At 40.2% G+C, this 19,598-nt stretch overlaps 1 protein-coding gene across 1 annotated transcript; it reads left to right on the top strand.

Annotated features, from left to right (window-relative positions):
• Positions 1 to 14,097: 14,097 nt before the first annotated feature.
• LOC141630893 (uncharacterized) lies at positions 14,098 to 14,892 on the top strand. The gene is made up of 2 exons (XM_074443635.1): positions 14,098 to 14,726; positions 14,829 to 14,892. Exons 1-2 carry the CDS (start codon positions 14,098 to 14,100, stop codon positions 14,890 to 14,892), a joined length of 693 nt encoding a protein of 230 aa, XP_074299736.1.
• The last annotated feature ends 4,706 nt before the right edge of the window (positions 14,893 to 19,598 follow it).

Below are 19,598 nucleotides of genomic sequence, written 5' to 3'. Positions count from 1 at the left end.
AGTTGCGGGAATTATAAAACTGGAAGGTTCCTCGATCGAGCCTAAGTGGACTCAATCGAGGAACCACTTCCTCGATCGAGCCAGGCCTGGCTCGATCGAGGCACCAAAGTTCAAGAACACCCAACTCTCGAAATTGCAAAGTTTATTGATTAGGTTGGTTCCTCGATCAAGTCGAGAGTGACTCGATCGAGCATGAAGTTGCTCGATCGAGCCAAGGTTGACTCGATCGAGGCACCAATTTCATGCTTCGCGCACTGAACTTCAAACGGCCGCTATTTCTTCGTTACTTGTCAGAATCAAGTGATTTTTGCGGCGTTGGAAAGCTAAGAAGATAAGCTTTCAACTCCAATTGGAATCAGTTGAAAATCTGTTCTAGAACTCGAGATATGTCTCTTCAAAGTAGGCACTAGTAATAAGAAGCTCTTTTCTTCGTGTTTTCTTCTTAACTTCTCTTCCTTCATTCTTATGGATTCTCGTGCCATGCTTCGTGTATCTCTTCATCCTCACTCCACGATGCCCATTTCAATCCTTTGCTCCTCAAATGCATCATTTCTGCATTAAACATCAAAAGGCAGAAGTATCAACATTCTAACATAAAAGGCATGTAAATGATATAAAATAGCACGAAAACCGTATCAAAAGTAATTAAGGGGAGGCATAAATATGTATATAATTATGACTCATCAGCATGTTGCAATGTCCTTTATAAGTGCATATCTAAGATCTTGTGTAATAGGCTTGCTGGAGTTTTACCTGAGCTTGTGAGTATGAATCAAGGAGGGTTTATTAAAGGCAGAAGCATAATTGAGAATATTATGGTGTGTCAAGATCTTGTTAGGCTTTACAATAGACAAGCTTGCACTCCCAGATGCATGTTTAAGATGGATCTGATGAAAGCTTATGATTCAGTCAGTTAGCAGTTTGTTAAGGAGATCCTGGATGCCTTTCTTTTCCCCCACAGTTCAGTAATTTGGTTATGGAGTGTATTAGCAGTGCCACTTTCTCCATTGCAGTGAATGGTGAAGTTTTTGGGTTTTTTCCTGGTAAGAGAGGATTGAGGCAAGGAGATCCAATTTCTCCTCTCTTATTTACTCTCTGTATGGAATATTTAAGCAGGATTTTGAGAGTTGCTACTGAGAAGATGAAGTTCAGCTACCATCCTTTATGCAAGCAAATGAAGCTCACCCATCTCATGTTTGCAGATGACCTGTTGCTCTTTTATAAAGGGGATGCCGCTTCTATCATGGTGCTGCTAAGAGCTTATGCTTCCTTTTCTGCTGCATCTGGCTTAAAGATGAATGCTCAGAAATCTAATGCCTACTTTAATGGGGTAGGCAATCAGCTTAAGATAGAAATTCTGAGTGTTTCAAGTTTTAAAGAAGGCACTCTTCCCTTCAAATATTTAGGAGTGCCTAGTACAGCAGGAAGATTAAAGAAGAGGGATTGTACAGTTCTTATTGATAAAATTGTTGAAAGGATAAGAAGTTTAGGAGCTAAGAAGCTCTCTTATGCAGGCACGACGGTTTTAGTCACTTCTGTCCTCTCCACCCTATATAACTATTGGGCAGCTATGTTCATATTGCCAAAGGGGGTGTTGGATAGAGTTAATGTAATCTGCAGGAATTTCCTATGGGAAAGGAGTACTGAATACACCAAAGCTCCTAGAGTTGCTTGGACAAATGTTTGTATGCCAAAAAAGGAAGGAGGGTTAGGCCTTAAGCAAAGTGTGACTTGGAATGCTTCCTTAGTAGGGAAGCTAGTGTGGTGGATTGTTGTTAAGAAAGACTCACTTTGGGTCCAATGGGTACATCATGTTTATTTAAAAGGGCAGGCTTGGCTATCTTATACTCCTCCTTCTGATACCAGTTGGTATTGGAAGAAAATCTGCAAGGTAAAAGAGATGCTGCAAGACTGTTTTGAGGATACTGTTTGGAAGATAAGGCCTGAGGGATACACTGTTAAGAGTTGTTATAATTGGTTAAGAAATAAGCATGAGGATGTCTGGTGGTGCAAGGTTATATGGAGTAATATGGGTGCTCCCAAGCACTCTTTTATTGCTTGGCTTATCACCAACAATGCCTTAATGCTTAAGAGTAGACTGTTTCAGCTGCACATTGCACCAGATAATCTTTGCTGTATTTGTCAGCTACAATAAGAAAACCATACGCATTTATTTCATAAATGTGTGTATAGCTCTCAGATTCTACAAGGGGTTGGACAGTGGCTTTGTTCTGATCTAACTCAGTGTAACACCCCCATACTCCAAGTGCCTTACCAGGACCACTCAGGTATGAAGACATTACCATCTCGGTTACCCGAGGCAATGATAATCAAACAACAATGAAGAAACAACGTTTAATATAAATAGTTTAACGAATAGTTACAATCCTCAAAACCAAACCAAAAGTACGATACATGATTCCAAACTGACTGTTCTAAATGAAATGTAAATAAACTAAAGGCTACAGCGGAAGACTCCTATCATCATGTCGTGGCATCCCAGCTATCCCAGTACTCATCTCAATACCTGCTCAATATCTGCTCACCATCCCCGAATGGATCACCGCAGTTTACAAAACAACACCGGGGTCGATCTAATCACACAATCAATATGTATAACGACAATAAGATAAATAACAGACTTAACTTAATACACACACACACACAACCAACCAATTCCCATCATCTCAATACTTGATCGTCCACCGGACCCATTACGCCGATGGGGGACCGCAGCCGTACCCACCAAATCCCCGCTCCACATAGTGAGCGATAACCCCGTCCATTAATGTGCACATCCGTTACGTGGCGGGTTCCACGTAAGCGAAACTAGGGCGTGAAGTCACTCCCGCAATCGACCCCACTCGGTAGGCCACGCCTCGCGAACCATCAACAACGATCACAACCACAATCACAATACAATTATTATATCAAACAACCAAATACAACACATCAACCAATATCCCATTATGGGACTAATACGAGTATGAAATCCTACCCGGTATGCACACAATCAGACGGTCTCTACTGCTGAGTCAAAAGCCTCTTCTATGAACCCTCCTCCTATCATATAACACATAGAGGCTACACATCACATACTACACATAAAAACCCCAATCTCTAAATTAGGGTTTAACCAAATCAAGGGAAAAACAATAAAAAGGGTACGTAGATCTTACCCTCGACGCAAGGAACCCAACGATACAAACAACGACAAGAACTCACCGTCGAACTCCGGAATTGTTAAGAATGCGATTAGGAAGATGAACTTGTTGCTTTCTCTCTTAAACAGGAAATTAGGTTTTGTAAAAGTGATTTAAAACAATGACGACGAACCTTAAATACCTTAATCGCATAATTAACAAAACCCGAGAAAACTCCCGTAAATGGACACTCGATCGAGTACCCAAGTTACTCGATCGAGTACCCCTTACTCGATCGAGTGCCCCACGACTACTCGATCGAGTACCCAACAGTCGAAACTATTTTATTTCGCAACTTACCCTTACTCGACAGAGTAAGGGCTACTCGATAGAGTACCCCAAGACATAAATACGGAGTATTACGGTCTTCCCTCCTTAAAAGGAACTTCGTCCCCGAAGTTCAAACCACTACTAACCAAAGGTACTCCCACAACATTCCCGACTCAAAAGCCAAACAAAATTTAACATAAAACATGATACTAGCCCGACTCATCCCGACAAACATACCGACACAACATATAAAAGGGGTATAAAACTCTTAAAACTGCTCGCGATCATCTCCTACCCCCCTAAAAGAAACAAGGTTACGTCCCCGTAACCATACATACCTGATCAAAAAGGAAAGGGTAACGCTCTTTCATAGCTTCCTCTGGCTCCCATGTAGCTTCCTCGGTCTCGTGGTTAGACCACAGGATCTTAAGCAAAACTGTCTCACCACTCCTAGTCTTTCTAACCTTTCGGTCTAGAATCTGCTTAGGCACCTCAAGATATGATAAGGACTCATCTAGCTCTAAGCTCTCTGCCTCCAACACATGTGACGGGTCACTCACATACTTCCGCAGCTGCGATACATGAAACACATTATGCACTCTCTCTAATGCAGCTGGTAAAGCCAGACGATAAGCAACTTCCCCAACTCGCTCTAAGATCTCATAAGGCCCTATAAACTTCTGACTTAACTTGCCTTTCTTCCCAAATCTCATAACCCCGCGCATAGGAGACACTTTCAAAAGAACCTTGTCCCCAACTTGAAACTCTATGTCCCGACGATGTAGATCTCGCATAACTCTTTTGTCGATCCCGAGCCGCTCTCATCCGTTCCCCGATCATCTTAATCTGTTCCACCATCTCATGCACCATCTCTGGTCCTAAAACCACCGCCTCAAAGACTATCGTCCCAACAGATTGGACTCCTACATCTCATCCCATACAAAGCCTCAAACGGTGCCATACCTATACTGGTGTGATAACTGTTATTGTAAGAAAATTCTATCAAGTCCACCTCTCTCCCAGCTACCACCAAAATCCATCACACAAGCTCGCAACATATCCTCAAGTGTCTTGATTGTTCTCTCGATCCCCGCCTGCCTGTCGCAGGATGAAATGTTGTACTCATCTTCAAAGTTGTTCCCAACGATTCCTGCAACTCCTTCCAAAACCTCGATATAAACCTCGCATCTCTCGTCGACACTATGTCCTTAGGGACTCCATGTAACTTAAGCACGTTCTTTCGATAGGCCATAGCCAATTGTGCCTTAGTCCATGTATCTTTCATTGGAACAAAGTGAGCCGACTTGGTCAGACGATCCACTATCACCCAAATCATGTTGTTACCTTGTTGACTCTTTGGCAAACCCACAATGAAATCCATGGAAATGGATTCCCACTTCCACTCGTGCACCTCTAAAGACTGAATCTTACCCTGTGGTCGTCATTGTTCCCCTTTAACTCTCCGGCATGTCAAACAACGGGACACAAACTCAGCTGTCTCTTTCTTCATCCCAGGCCACCAAAACGTTTTCTTCAAATCCTTGTATGGCTTGTCTCCACCGGATGAACTAATATGGTGTGCAATGTGCCTCTGTCATGATAGTCTTTTTCAACTCCTCGTCATTAGGAACACACCACCTACCATCAAACCTCAAACTACCGTCTGTATGAATAGAAAATCGGGACACCGTCCCTTTCTCTACTCCACTCTCCACTCCACTATCTTAGGATCCAAAGCCTCGCTTATCCCGAATATCATCATAAAACTCCGGATGTCTTTGTCATATCACCCATGGCATCTCCTTTCTGCATCATATGTATCCCAAAACTCGCTACCTCATCTCTTAGCCTCATCACGAGATAGAGTCGTACACAGGGGAATGTACACTCTTCCTACTCAAAGCATCAGCAACAACATTGGCCTTCCCTTCATGGTAGATAATTTCCATGTCGTAATCGCCAATCAACTCCATCCACCTCCTCTGCCTCATGTTCAACTCCTTCTGCGTGAAGATGTACTTAAGACTCTTGTGATCAGAAAATACCTTAAAGATTGCTCCATAAAGGTAATGTCTCCAAATCTTGAGAGTAAACACCACCGCACCCAACTCCGGATCATGAGTAGGGTAGTTCTCCTCATAAGGCTTCAATTGCCTAGAAGCATAGGCAATCACTTTGCCATTCTGCATCAACACACATCCCGGCCATTCTTCGAGGCATCTGTATAAACCTCAAAGTTCTCGCTCCCTTCCGGCAATGCTAAGACAGGAGCTGTGGTCAAACGCTCCTTTAATGTTTGGAACGCCGTCTCACAACTCTCATCCCAACGAAACCTGTTCTCTTTCCTCATCAACGCTGTCATCGGTCTAGCTATCTTGGAGAAATCTTTCACGAACCGTCTGTAGTATCCAGCTAAACCCAAGAAACTCCTAACCTCAAAGAACATTCTTTGGTGCTTCCCACTTTGTCACTGCCTCAATCTTCGCCGGATCCACAGCTACCCCATCTTTAGAGATTACATGCCCCAGAAAAGCAACTTTCTCTAACCAGAACTCACACTTGGACAGTTTAGCATAAAACTCATAATCCCTCAAAGTCTGCAACACGATCCTCAGATGCTCCTCATGCTCTTCCTTAGTCTTAGAGTAGACTAAGATATCATCGATAAACACCACTACAAACTGGTCCAAGAACTGTCTGAAGATTCTATTCATCAAATCCATAAACACTGCTGGCGCATTAGACAACCCAAACGGCATCACCACATACTCATAATGGCCATACCTCGACGTGAAAGCTGTCTTTGGTATGTCCACCTCTCTAATCTTCACCTGATGGTACCCCGACCTCAAATCAATCTTAGAAAAGACTGTTGCACCGCTCAACTGATCAAACAGGTCATCTATTCTTGGCAAAGGATACTTGTTCTTTATCGTCACACGGTTCAGCTCCCTGTAATCTATGCATAACCTCAAACTCCCATCTTTCTTCTTCACGAAAAGAACTGGTGCTCCCCACGGCGATACACTTGGTCTAATGTATCCCTTCTCTATCGATCATCCAATCGCTTCCTAAGTTCCTCCATCTCCTTAGGACCCATACGGTACGGTGCCTTAGAGATTGGCCCCGTCCCCGGCTTCAACTCAACGGTGAAATCTATCTCCCTCTTCGGTGGCAACCCCGGAATCTCCTCTCTGAAAAACATCTGCAAACTCCCCACCACTGGTATCTCATCAATCGCTGGGACTCTCTATCCGGTCATCTCTCACATGGCACAAGATCACAGGACATCCCTTCCTCAGATAAGACTTCAAGGTGACAGATGCAATCAACTTAACTTTGGGTTTGACTAGAAACCCACGATAAGACACACTAACACCCTTAGGACCTCTTAAAGACACTTTCTTTTGATGACAGTCTATCTTAGCTTTATACTTTCCTAACCAATCCATCCCAACTATCATCTCAAAACCGTTAAAAGGAAACTCTAGCAAGTCTACAGGGGAAATCAACTTGCCCAACTATCAAAGATACATCCCTCGAACAATCTCCCACACGAAATGACTCACCCGAAGGTATGAAAACTTGCTCGAATGAGACTCATATACTCTCAAACCCAACTGTTTAACATGACTCGAAGACACAAACGACCGAGAAGCCCCCGAATCAAACAAAACAAAGGTAGGAATACCATTAACAAGGAATGTACTGGTGATAACGTGCGCATCTTCCTCACCGCTTTCTTCTCCATCATGAATAACTTGCCACATCGGTCTTCTCGCCCACCCCCGGACAAGATTACTAGCGATGTGGTCGGCTTAGCACCCGACCCTTGATTGTTGTTGTTGTTGTTCGCTGGTGTTTTCGATAAGAATTACCGCCGTTGCGGTTGCCTCCACTGGTAACTCGACTTCCCCGGTTTGGTCATGATCCACCGGTCTGTTGCTCACGAAGCTCGCGCAGTCTCCGGAAAGATCCCGGTGCACTTGTGCACTCGTGTCTCTTGTGGCCTACACCACCACAACTATAGCAGGTAACTCCCCAACTATTACTCACACTCCCACGGCCACGCCCAAAGGAAGCCCCAAAGATCAACCTGCACCCGAAGAAAATCCCTTAGACGATTGTGGTTGCCTTTCTTGTGATTAGATTGGCCACCACCCTCGCTCTCAGACTTCCTCTTCTCACCACCTAACCTCTCCCGAGCCATCTCCACCAACCTCTCGGCTCTCTCGGCTCTCTCATAAGCTTCCTTAACATCAGTAAGGACTCCCACGGGTAACTTATCCATAATCTTAGGGGTCAACCCCTCTCAAATCTCAATGCCGATTCTCCTCACTCAAACCCATATCCTCGATACCTAGACTTCTCATTGAACGACTGTAGTACTCGACCACGTACATCTCAAAGAGTCATCTTAAAACCATCAAACTCTTCTCTCATCTTACTCCTCACATGTTCCTAAGTCGAACTCCTTCCTTACTGACCCTACGAAACTCCTCCCAAGGTATAGCAGGTAAGCCTTGGTTTGTATATATCTCCTTAGCACTCACTTTCACCGAATCCCACCACTTGCCTCTTTCCTCCCTCGGATAGAACGCAGCTGTTCTACCCTCATCTCATCGGACAAAGAACCAAATCTAATATGTTCTCCATCTCTCTCAGCCAACTATCAAGAAGGTTAGGTTCCCCAACTCCCTTGTATTCTTTCGGGTTAAACCTCGCAATGTAAAGGCTGATTTTTGAATGATCAACCTCCTTCTCCTTATCCTTATTCTTGTCCTCATTCACTTTCTTTAGGGTCTCGGTAAGAGCATCCTGGTGCTCTAACATCTTAACGATGTCATCCACGGTCATAAGCTCGGCTCTCGCATACAAAGCGTTTCTCTTGGGCGGCATCTTGAAACTATACATATATAAGAAAGGGTAGATATGAACATACGTACTAAACCCCAAAACACGAAAACACGCCACCCGAACCCACTCGATCGAGTTCCCAAACACACTCGATCGAGTAACGGCTACTCGATCGAGTGCCCCACGTACTCGATCGAGTACCCAAACATCGACCCATAACAGACCTTCCTCGATCTCTTACCTACTCGATCGAGTATCTAGGCTACTCGATCGAGTGACCCCTACTCGATCGAGTACCCCTAGTTACTCGATCGAGTGCCCCAAAACTCGATTCGGACTCAAAATCGCTTAAAACCCACCCGATCGAGTCAGTCCCACTCGATCGAGTAACACTAATTCATAAAAGCTACCCGCATGTTACGTCATATGCTAACATGCTAAACTTTATAAACCACATTATATCATAATAAACATGCTACGCATCTTTTCTACTATCTACGAGATCATTTCATCATGTTGTTAAATGCCACATTGTAAATCATCCAACATGTTATCATCTCATCAACAAGTTTCCCCCCATATCACCATTTTCTTTCACATGCTCAACTTTCTACTTCAACACCCAACAATTAAAACATTCCATCACATCCGTACGCAAGTTAACTAAACACACATACGACTCGACAAACACTTCCCCCATGTGACCGATTCAAAGTTGTAGGGCGACCCCTGCGACTTTAGGACGTCCCCCAAGCCTTTGCACTAGCTCCTACAACTTTTACCCCGGGTTCATTTTAATTGACTCCCTATGTTCATTAGGTTCATTGGTTACGGGTTTCGGGATCGTCGCCTCGATACCATTTGTAACACCCCCATACTCCAAGTGCCTTACCAGGACCACTCAGGTATGAAGACATTACCATCTCGGTTACCCGAGGCAATGATAATCAAACAACAATGAAGAAACAACGTTTAATATAAATAGTTTAACGAATAGTTACAATCCTCAAAACCAAACCAAAAGTACGATACATGATTCCAAACCGACTGTTCTAATCGAAATGTAAATAAACTAAAGGCTACAAAAAGACTCATATCATCATGTCGTGGCATCCCAGCTATCCCAATACTCATCTCAATACCTGCTCAATATCTGCTCACCATCCCCAAATGGATCACCGCAGTTTACAAAACAACACCGGGTCGCACTAATCACACAATCAATATGTATAACGACAATAAGATAAATGATGACTTAACTGTACACACACACACACAACCAACCAATTCCCATCATCTCAATACCGACCGTCCACTGGACCACCCTCGCCAGTGGGGGACCGCAGCCCACCCCCACCAAATCCCCGCTCCACATAGTGAGCGATAACCCTGTCCATTAATGTGCACATCCCTTCGTGGTGGGTTCCACGTAAGGCGAAACTAGGGCGTGAAGTCACTCCCGCAAGTGACCCCACTCAACCGAGGCCACGCCTCGCGAACCATCAACAACGATCACAACCACAATCACAATACAATTATTATATCAAACAACCAAATACAACACATCAACTAATATCCCATTATGGGACTAATACGAGTAGAAATCCTACCCGGTATGCACACAATCGACGGTCTCTCTGCCGAGTCAAAAAGCCTCTTCTATGAACCCTCCTCCTATCATATAACACATAGAGGCTACACATCACATACTACACATAAAAACCCCCAATCTCTAAATTAGGGTTTAACCAAATCAAAGGAAAAACAATAAAAAGGGTACGTAGATCTTACCCTCGACGCAAGGAACCCAACGATATAAACAACGACAAGAACCGACCGTCCAACTCCGGAATTGTTAAGAATGCGATTAGGAAGATGAACTTGTTGCTTTCTCTCTTAAACAGGAAATTAGGTTTTGTAAAAGTGATTTAAAACAATGACGACGAACCTTAAATACCTTAATCGCATAATTAACAAAACACGAGAAAACTCCCCGTAAAACCGGACACTCGATCGAGTACCCAAGGTACTCGATCGAGTACCCCCTTACTCGATCGAGTGCCCCAGCTACTCGATCGAGTACCCAACAGGTCAGAAACTATTTTATTTCGCAACTTACCCTTACTCGACAGAGTAAGGGCTACTCGATAGAGTACCCCAAGACTCATAAATACGGATTATTACACTCAGTCAGATATTTTGTTAAAAATTGCAAGAAGTAGATGGGGTAGACATAGGAAGAGTATCTTTCTGCTGCTATCTTTAATTGCTGGTATGCAGTCTGGTTGCAGAGGAATCAGGCCAGACTCAATCAGTGCATTGTGGTGCCTGCTGTGGTTATTGCTCAAGTCCAACAGGCTATTAGAAGTCGTTATTGTCTATATAAATCTTGTAAAATGTCGAGTAAGGATAGAGCTTGGTTGATTAGAGTGTGTTTAGAGTCTAATTAGCACTAGATTTTCACCTTGATACTGTTCTAAAATCATATTGTAATGCTTGTTCTATTAATGAAAGCATACCTTTTAGCAAAAAAAAAACTTATAGTAAACCTTGACCTGGACCGAAAGGTTGGAAAGGGCGAGACTCGTAGCGAACTTTAGAGCACCGTAGTGAGGGCGGAAGCTAAGCTATTTGTGCTTTAGGGCAAAGTGAGACCGGAAGGAGATATTCACTGCCCCTTTGACCATACTTGCATTGACCTGAGACCTAGATTGCTTGACTGAATGATCATGGTGAACCGACTGTCTTAGCTGTTTTTCCTTTATCTGCTTAATCTTTACTCTCTGCCTTTTCTCTTCCTCATTCTCATTAGTTTAGAACAACCCAATTAAACCCCCCAAATCGGTTACCGTGACGAACTTAGACAAAGTTGACATTTTCCCATCAACCTGTGGAGATCGACCCGACTTCCCTAGCTATATTAGTTAGAGCCAGTTGGTTATTTTTGATAGGTATACGACTGCCCTATCAGGGGATTCATGGGATTTGATCATACAAACATATTTTGTATTAGATGCAAGCAATTATTGTTGTGATGGAATCAAGTTGGTGTATATCTTACAATCCCTAGGAAGGTTTGGGTCCCAGAGCCGAATCGATTAGATTGTAAAACACCTACAAGTCGACTTAATCCTCCCTATCCAACTATATGCATGGTCTAATGAGACTCGAGTTGGTTTATGTTTTACAAGTCTCATTGAAAAGGTTAGTGATGGGTAAAAAATGCAAGGATTTATAGGCTCGCATTTCATCAAACATAACATGTGCATAAATTGAAATCACAACAAGAAAGCAAATTAATTATGAAAACATATTAGATTAAGCATGAATCAATCCCCATGTTGGTTTCCCCTAATTCCCTATTAACCCTTATTAAGGAAACTACTCACTCATTATCAAGTTTAACATGTTAACAAGGTTGTCAATCATACTAGCAAGGCAAAACATGATGAACAAATGAAGATGATTAACAATAATTAAAAAGAGATTAAGAGAGAATTATACTTATAAAGATGATTCTAAATAATAAAGCAAAGAATAATAGAAGTACTTGATGATTGATGGAAGGTTGTCAATCCTCCAAATAAACCCAAATAATCTTCTAATTACCCAAAAAAAATGATGAACAATAGAGAAATTAAGGAATGATTAAGAAATGAGATTTGTATTATTGCTAAATTAAGAATTGATTACAAGATTAATAGAGTATTAGGACTTGATTAAGATAAGATTAAGATTCTATTAAGATGACATGCTAATCTAGGTAGTACAAAGGGGTATTTATACTAGAGATTAGGTACAAAGATTAGGGTTACTAAGGGCTTAAATGACTATTAAGACCCTTATGAAATGTTGAGGAAGTGCTCCTCTCCAAGGAGATGCTCATCTCCATTTTGGTAGTCTCCAAGAAATATGCTCGTCCCAAGCGTCAAGGCAGTAGAGACGGCTGGCTCTACATGGGGATCCGAGCGGATTGTGGTTGGGACGCTAGGATCATTTGGCCTCAAGACGAGCCTCTTGGCATCGAGACGCTCGGATTGTAGCAGGGAAGACGCTCGTCCTGGGCAGGGAGACGCTCGGATTCCTTGTCAGTCACTTCTCTTCTTTCTTTCCTCAACAATCCTCAGGGATCTTGTTGGAGATGCAAGGACCTATTCATCATTTCCCAAGCTACTTTATTTGCTACATAGGCCTTCTAGCATTGTCTCCCCTTTGATGCTTGGTCATTGAATTTAAACAATTTAGCTCCATTTTGCCATAAAAATGCAAAGTTTGCACTCCTTTCCTACCAAAGGGAACAAAACCTCAAAGAATATGCAAAACAGGAAACTAAAGATAGTAAATGACCCAATTATGCACTAAAAAGCATAGGAACGAGGCTAATTCGGAGACTAAATATGCTTTAATATGAGTCACATCAAGGTCCATTGTTAAAAAGAGAAAAATTTGCACTCGGGCTCATAATCTATCTCTCCTAGCCCCTGTCTCTAAAGATGAGATCAAAAGTATCATTTTTCATATTCCAGATGACAAGGCACGAGGACCAGACGGGTATTCAAGCAAATTTTACAAAGACATCTGGGATATCACTGGGGAAAACGTCACAAATGCTATCATGGATTTCTTTGAATCAGGATAGCTACTCAAACAGATTAATGCTACTATGATCACTTTGAGTCCTAAGGTTGACAGACCCACGAGTGTGCTCCAATACAGGCCAATTGCATGTTGTAATGTTATTTATAAGTGTCTCTCTAAGATACTATGCAAAAGGATGGCCAATATTCTCCCTGATTTAATTGCTCAAAACCAAGGAGGGTTCATCCAGGGGAGGAGTATCATGGAGAATATCCTAATATGTCAAGACATAGTCAAACTCTATGAGAGGCAAGCAATTTCACCATGGTGTCTTTTTAAAATGGATCTTCAGAAAGCATATGATACCATTAAATGGGATTTTTTAGACCAAATGCTTCATGCTTTAAATTTTCCAGATCAGTTCAGAGTGGGGATAATGAAATGTGTCACAATAGCCAATTATTCTCTTAACCTTAATGGCAATGTATTTGGTTTCTTTCAAGGACAGAGAGGACTCAGACAAGGGGACCCCCTTTCTCCTCTACTTTTCACAATATGTATGGACTATTTATCCAGATTACTTGTGCATACCACTACCACCAGAGATTTTAGGTATCATCCCCTCTGTAAACCTATGAAATTGACTCATCTAATGTTTGCAAATGACCTACTCTTATTCTGCAAGGGATATCCCCCCTTAATAATGACTATCCTTAGAACTTTTGCTCCTTTCTCTCACTCATTTGGTCTCCACATGAGTAAAGGGAAGTCCAATGCCTATTTTAATGGGGTCAAAAATAACCCGAGATAGGAAATTTTGCAAGTCTCAGGTATGGTTGAAGGGACTCTACCTTTTAAATATCATGGAGTCCCTATCAAGACCACTAGACTGAAGGCTCGGGATTGCAAGCCTCTTATTGAAAAAATTGTTCAAAGGATAAGGAACCTAGAGGCAAGGAAGTTATCCTATGCTAGTAGACTAGTCTTGGTCCAGTCTGTGTTAAATACTCTGCACAACTATTGGGCTAGTATGTTCATTCTACCACAAGGAGTTATTCTCAGAATTGAAACCATTTGTAGGAATTTCCTATGAGATGGGGGAGTTGACTATGTGAGATCTCCCCTTGTATCCTGGAAAAAAATATGTATGCTAAAGAGTGAAGGGGGCCTTGGCTTGAAAAATGACACTATGTGGAATCAAGCTGTTGTGGAGAAATTGGTATGGTGGATTGCCTCTAAATCTGACCATCTTTGGGTCAAATGGGTTAAGAAAATATATATAAAAGGAAGGGATTGGCTATACTATCATCCTACCAATAACTCGAGTTGGGCTTGGAGGAAAGTCTGCCAAACTAAAGAAACTTTTCTCACTTTCTATCAGCAGCACACATGGACACCAGAAAAAGAATATACAATAGCAAGAGGATATGATATGATCAGACACAGAGGGGACACATTCAATTGGCCATTCCTCGTATGGAACAAGCTCACGGTACCTAAGCATGGATTCCTAGCATGGATCTATCATCATAACAGTCTAAACACTAAAGAAAAACTACATAAGTTGGGTATTACTGAGGATGATACCTGTTGCATATGTGGTATTGAGACTGAAAGCACCCAACATCTCTTTTTTGAGTGCAGCTATAGTAGGCTGGTTCTTCAGCACATTGAGAAGATGCTAGGGACTCGTGTCCCACACAATGATACCATTAACTGGAGATTATCTCTAACGGGATCAGATCTATGGAAAAATGTGATTAATGCCTTCTATAATGCAAGTATTCACCACATTTGGAGGCAACAGAACCAAAGCAAGTATGAACTTACCGTTTTACATCCCCAAAAATTGGCGAGCTTGATAAGTATAAAATAAAGACGCTCATCTTGAGCTTTCCTCTGATTTTGATGGGAAATCAGGATATGTACTTGGTTAATTGCATACAGTCTCAACAGACTTGATCTCGAGATTGAAGGTGAATGATTTGACGATTTGGGATGAAAGGGGGGAGTATCTGGCTTTGGTGTCTTAAGCAGTCTTAGGGTTCTATTCCTTTTTGTAGTTGAGGACCAGATTATGGGTCGTGTCCTGTTTTCTATTGTTGTAAATAATATCTCATTATACTCAACATATTCATATATGTTAAAATTTATTTAGTCATAAAATAAATTGTTGATCTTATGCATGCAAACTAAATAAGAAGAGATAAGAAAATCGATTTCTCACTATCTAAATTTCGGTCATTTATGGGCACCAACAAGATCTCCTTCTTGTTAGTTCTTGAGCTTTCTAATAATGGATGAACATTCATGACTTCAAAATAGAAGCCCTCCAATAAGTAGCACCCAAGACTATCCCAAAATCCCACAAACTAACATGTACTAGATATTTGTAATGTGATTTACCTTAAAATCCATTACTAATACTCATATACTACTACTAGTATTATTAGTGATTGATCTGTACAAATTAGATTCATAAAAATGCTTTTTATGAAGAACAAGAGAGAGAAGGTAGTTTTATAAAACATGAGAGAATGATAAATTTTTAGAGAAAAATCTCTAATTATCCCACCCAAAAAACCGGTGGGTATAGGGTTTTTTAGACCCCTTTTATTTTTCCTTTTAGTCTTCACAAGACAAAAATGTGTAAGTCTTTTGCATAGTCATGTCACTATCAATTGTCATAGACAAATGAACAAGACAAATGAATAAGACAAAACTACTAAAAAACCCACCTAATTTCGGTTATCATGTAATATGGAGTCTATTTTATTTTTGTCAATTGTACAATTGCATGTCATGTGACATGTGACATGTCTTATGTCATGTTTTAATTTAAAATGCATATTTAACAAATTAAATATCATTTACAAATTAAATAAATCACATTTAACAAATTGACTAGTAATTCAAAATTACTTTCACATAAAATGGTGATTTAAATACTAGTTAGTATAATTCACAACATCTTGTAATTATGACTAACTTTTCATTCTCATCTCGCGTGTTTCGCAAACACCGATTAATTTTAGTAATATAACTTCTTAAATTACTAAATAAAATCTTATTTAATCACATTATAATAAGATGTCATTTTCTCTCTTATGAGAATAATTTGTTCAATTTTAAGGAATTAATTAATCTGTATCGACATACAATTAATTAACCTTTTCAATTAAGGGAATCGTCCTTTAGGTGTGACCTCAAGGGATCAACTGATCACCACCGTCCGCATCGACAAAGAATGTCAAACTCTAGCCAGCCAATCATTACCAATATGTGTGGACCAGTTGACTATATATGTAATGTATCATTCCTTTCGTATTCTTGATATAAGATTTAAATATGTGATCAATATGATCGACAATTGTGATCGCATTATTGTCGGGGACACTTACTCCAACAATCTCCCACTTGTCCTCGACAAGTGTGCATCACCAATTCTCTTGTCCTATTACTATCTCCCATTCAATGCAAGGTGTCTTTCGGGTCGTACTTGCAAGTGATCATATCGAGAGTGGTTTCCTGGATCTGGAGAATAACATATTGACTGGAGTTATCTACCATAGATACCTTCCGAGCGTGGCCACGCATTTCCATAGGCCAGTTCATTGCTCCTCGAGTGGCCCTAAGATATTGTTTTAACCCTGACAAGGGGGTGGACAATTCCTATCGCACTTATTCGCTTCGACTAGCCACAGCCATCATAACCCAAAATATGCCCATTTGACCCCATTTACGAAGGTCGTAGTAACACAAATCAAAGTTAATCTGAAACTGTGCCACCTTAGGCGAACAGTCTTTAGTCAAAAGAATCGACTCATTAGAATACTATAGTAACTCTCGCCATGACCTGGCTATATAAATTTACCAGAACTCTATAAGCGGTCACTGCCCGACAAAGTGTTCCGAACAGTCTGCCTATGTGATCGACTAGTCATCTCACATGACTGTATGGCACTGAACTTGCCATCAATCGCATCACACTCTAATCACTTCGAGACGTCACCTCATACAAGTGACTATGGGCGAATACTATATTAATCCGGGTTCATCTCAATTTAATTGAAATGACATGACTCATCATGTTAAGCCTATGAGAAGGCTTTGGTTAGTAGGTTTTATCAACTTCTTGTACCTTACTCAACCTTACTACATACTCGTTTTCCTTTGTAATGTATACATTTGCATTACAAAACTTTCTGAGTACGTGTCGAGATCCAATCAAGACATAGGCCCTCTGGTCTTAGATAGCTCCCACGGTTTTCACAGTGTGCGGGACTCATCCTTCTTGCAAATCTGATGATTGCAAGTGTACTCAATTTCCGTTGTAAATATTTCTCATTATTCTTTATTGCCTAGAACGATTCTAGAAAATCTATTTCTTAAATAACATAGCCACAATGGTATCTTAACCATCCTAATGTGTTTTGATTATGTTTTTGTCGGAAACCATGCGCAATCTCAACTGTCAATTGTCATTTGTGTAACACCCTTACACAAAATTGCATCAAAAACACTTTGCTTTACTTCCTTAATGCTTCTGCAAGCACATATCAGGAATCTTTATGGCTTACTTGGTAACTATTACTTAAATTCGATTTGAAACAATTCATCATACTCAAAGTATATGAAGTGTTATACATCATTTCCTATTTAATTGATTCGGCAGCGGAAACAAATGGAATCAATCAAATATGTTCAACTTGATTGAACTAGTCATGAATATTACCAAAATAAGACTTCTTATTTGATGCTAATATCATGTAGATGTATCTACATAAATCTAGATATTAAAGATGTATTATATTACTCCAAGTCTTAAATCATTCGCAATGATCAATATGTCATCCATATATAAGACTACTAAAATTTCCGTAACTCCCACTAAACTTCATGTATAAACATAAGTTCTCGACTTATCGAGAAAATTTTTATAACATGATCAAAACATTTATTCCAACTCATGGATGTCCTACTTAAGACTCTCTCTTAAGTTTCACATTATCTTAGGATTTCAAGAATCTACAAGACTCAAGACATGTATTGAATACATTCCTTCTAATAGAAGAAGTGGGTTTTAGATTCACTTGCTATATGTATATCATCATAATGAAACATAATCCCTAAGAACATCCAAATAGACTTAAGTATTTCAACTAGTGCAAAACTCTTTGACACCAATCAAGCTTTGATATCTAATAATTCACTTGGAATTTATTTCGGATTTTCATGGCTCTAAGCCTTGTATTGAGTTGTGACTTAAACACTCTCATGTAAGTCATATGTTCATTACTTTCCAGAAGTAACCAACTTGAATCAAACAATTAATTTGTGAGTTGCAAGCTCTTTACTTTCTAAAAGTAACACAAATTCATCATCTTCAACAAGTGATGACTTTAACCTCCTAGGTTTTCAAGAAACAACGTCTTATACAAAACGTCTCATGTAGCCAAGAAAGACCAGTTTCTTGCGACATAACATTCTTTGTGGCTCTTGAATAATTTCTCCCACTCTGTCTTCTAGAAATAAACTTGTATTTTAGAAAGACAGCTTCACGAGCCGCAAATCCGTTATACTCGTGATAATTGAAAGGGAAAAATGAGCATTTGTTTCTTGTGCAAACTTACAAGCATGGTACTCTACCATTTCATATCTCATATGTATCGTTTAGATTTAGTGGAAAAACAACTTAGACAAAATGATAAAATCCCCAAAAGGATCAAGTAACTCAAAGGAACTTGATTGAAGTTCAAACCATATCGAATGGAGTTTGAATTCTTAATCCAACCACACATTATCCCATAATGTGTGTTAAGAGAGATTAACTTGTGATACTATATCACATTTCATTTGGCTTATATCAAAGTCTTCACTTTGATAATCCCATCACGACTAAATCGTGATTCCTTGAACTCTTTGAACTTCTTCAAAAATTTCTCTATTTACCTTATTAGTGAACACATTAGCGTCAACTTAAATCGTTGGTAAAAGAAAATGATCAACCTATTTTGAATCAATGATTTACAACCTCGATCTCCTTTTCAACCAAAAGGCACAAGTCATCTTGCTTTGAATACAAGATACCCATATACCATAAGATTAAATGGTTTCAAGAGTACTCGATAACTCTTTGCGTTCATCATTCCAGAATCTTAAGGTTTAATCTTGGGTTACCAATTTGAGTCTTGCATCATCTTCATGATATATCATTCTAGTTTGGTTTAGAATATAATCACCTTTATAATGGGCTAGCCATACATCAAATCATGGTGTATAGGGTCACAAAAGTGAAACCTTTTTTGTATCTTAACAAGTTTATATTCTTATTTAGAGCTTGTGCACTTAATAGTCACAATTAAGTACAACTCTAAACCCAAAAATAGATTGAGTACACAATGACTCTATCTCTCAACATCATTGTTGCTATTCGTCATATTCTAATCATCCTATGTATCAAATACAATGATGAAAACCACCACTGGTTTCTAATATTGACGAAGTAGTACTAGCAAAATTTATGTCAATCAAATAAACATTTAAAGAAGAAGGTCCCATTAGATGTCCCACAACTAACTTGTTGATTCTTCAATAATTTGGGGTAGTTTCCTTCTAGCGTCCAACAATTAAGACAATGGAAACTTTATCGGTCGGGATTGATAGGTTTAGTATCGTTATTCTCAATAA

This window comes from Silene latifolia, chromosome Y, assembly GCF_048544455.1.
Source record: "Silene latifolia isolate original U9 population chromosome Y, ASM4854445v1, whole genome shotgun sequence".
Lineage (NCBI taxonomy): Eukaryota > Viridiplantae > Streptophyta > Magnoliopsida > Caryophyllales > Caryophyllaceae > Silene > Silene latifolia.
The sequence above is the reverse complement of the archived record's forward strand: the minus strand, read 5'-3'. Positions and strand labels throughout refer to the sequence as shown.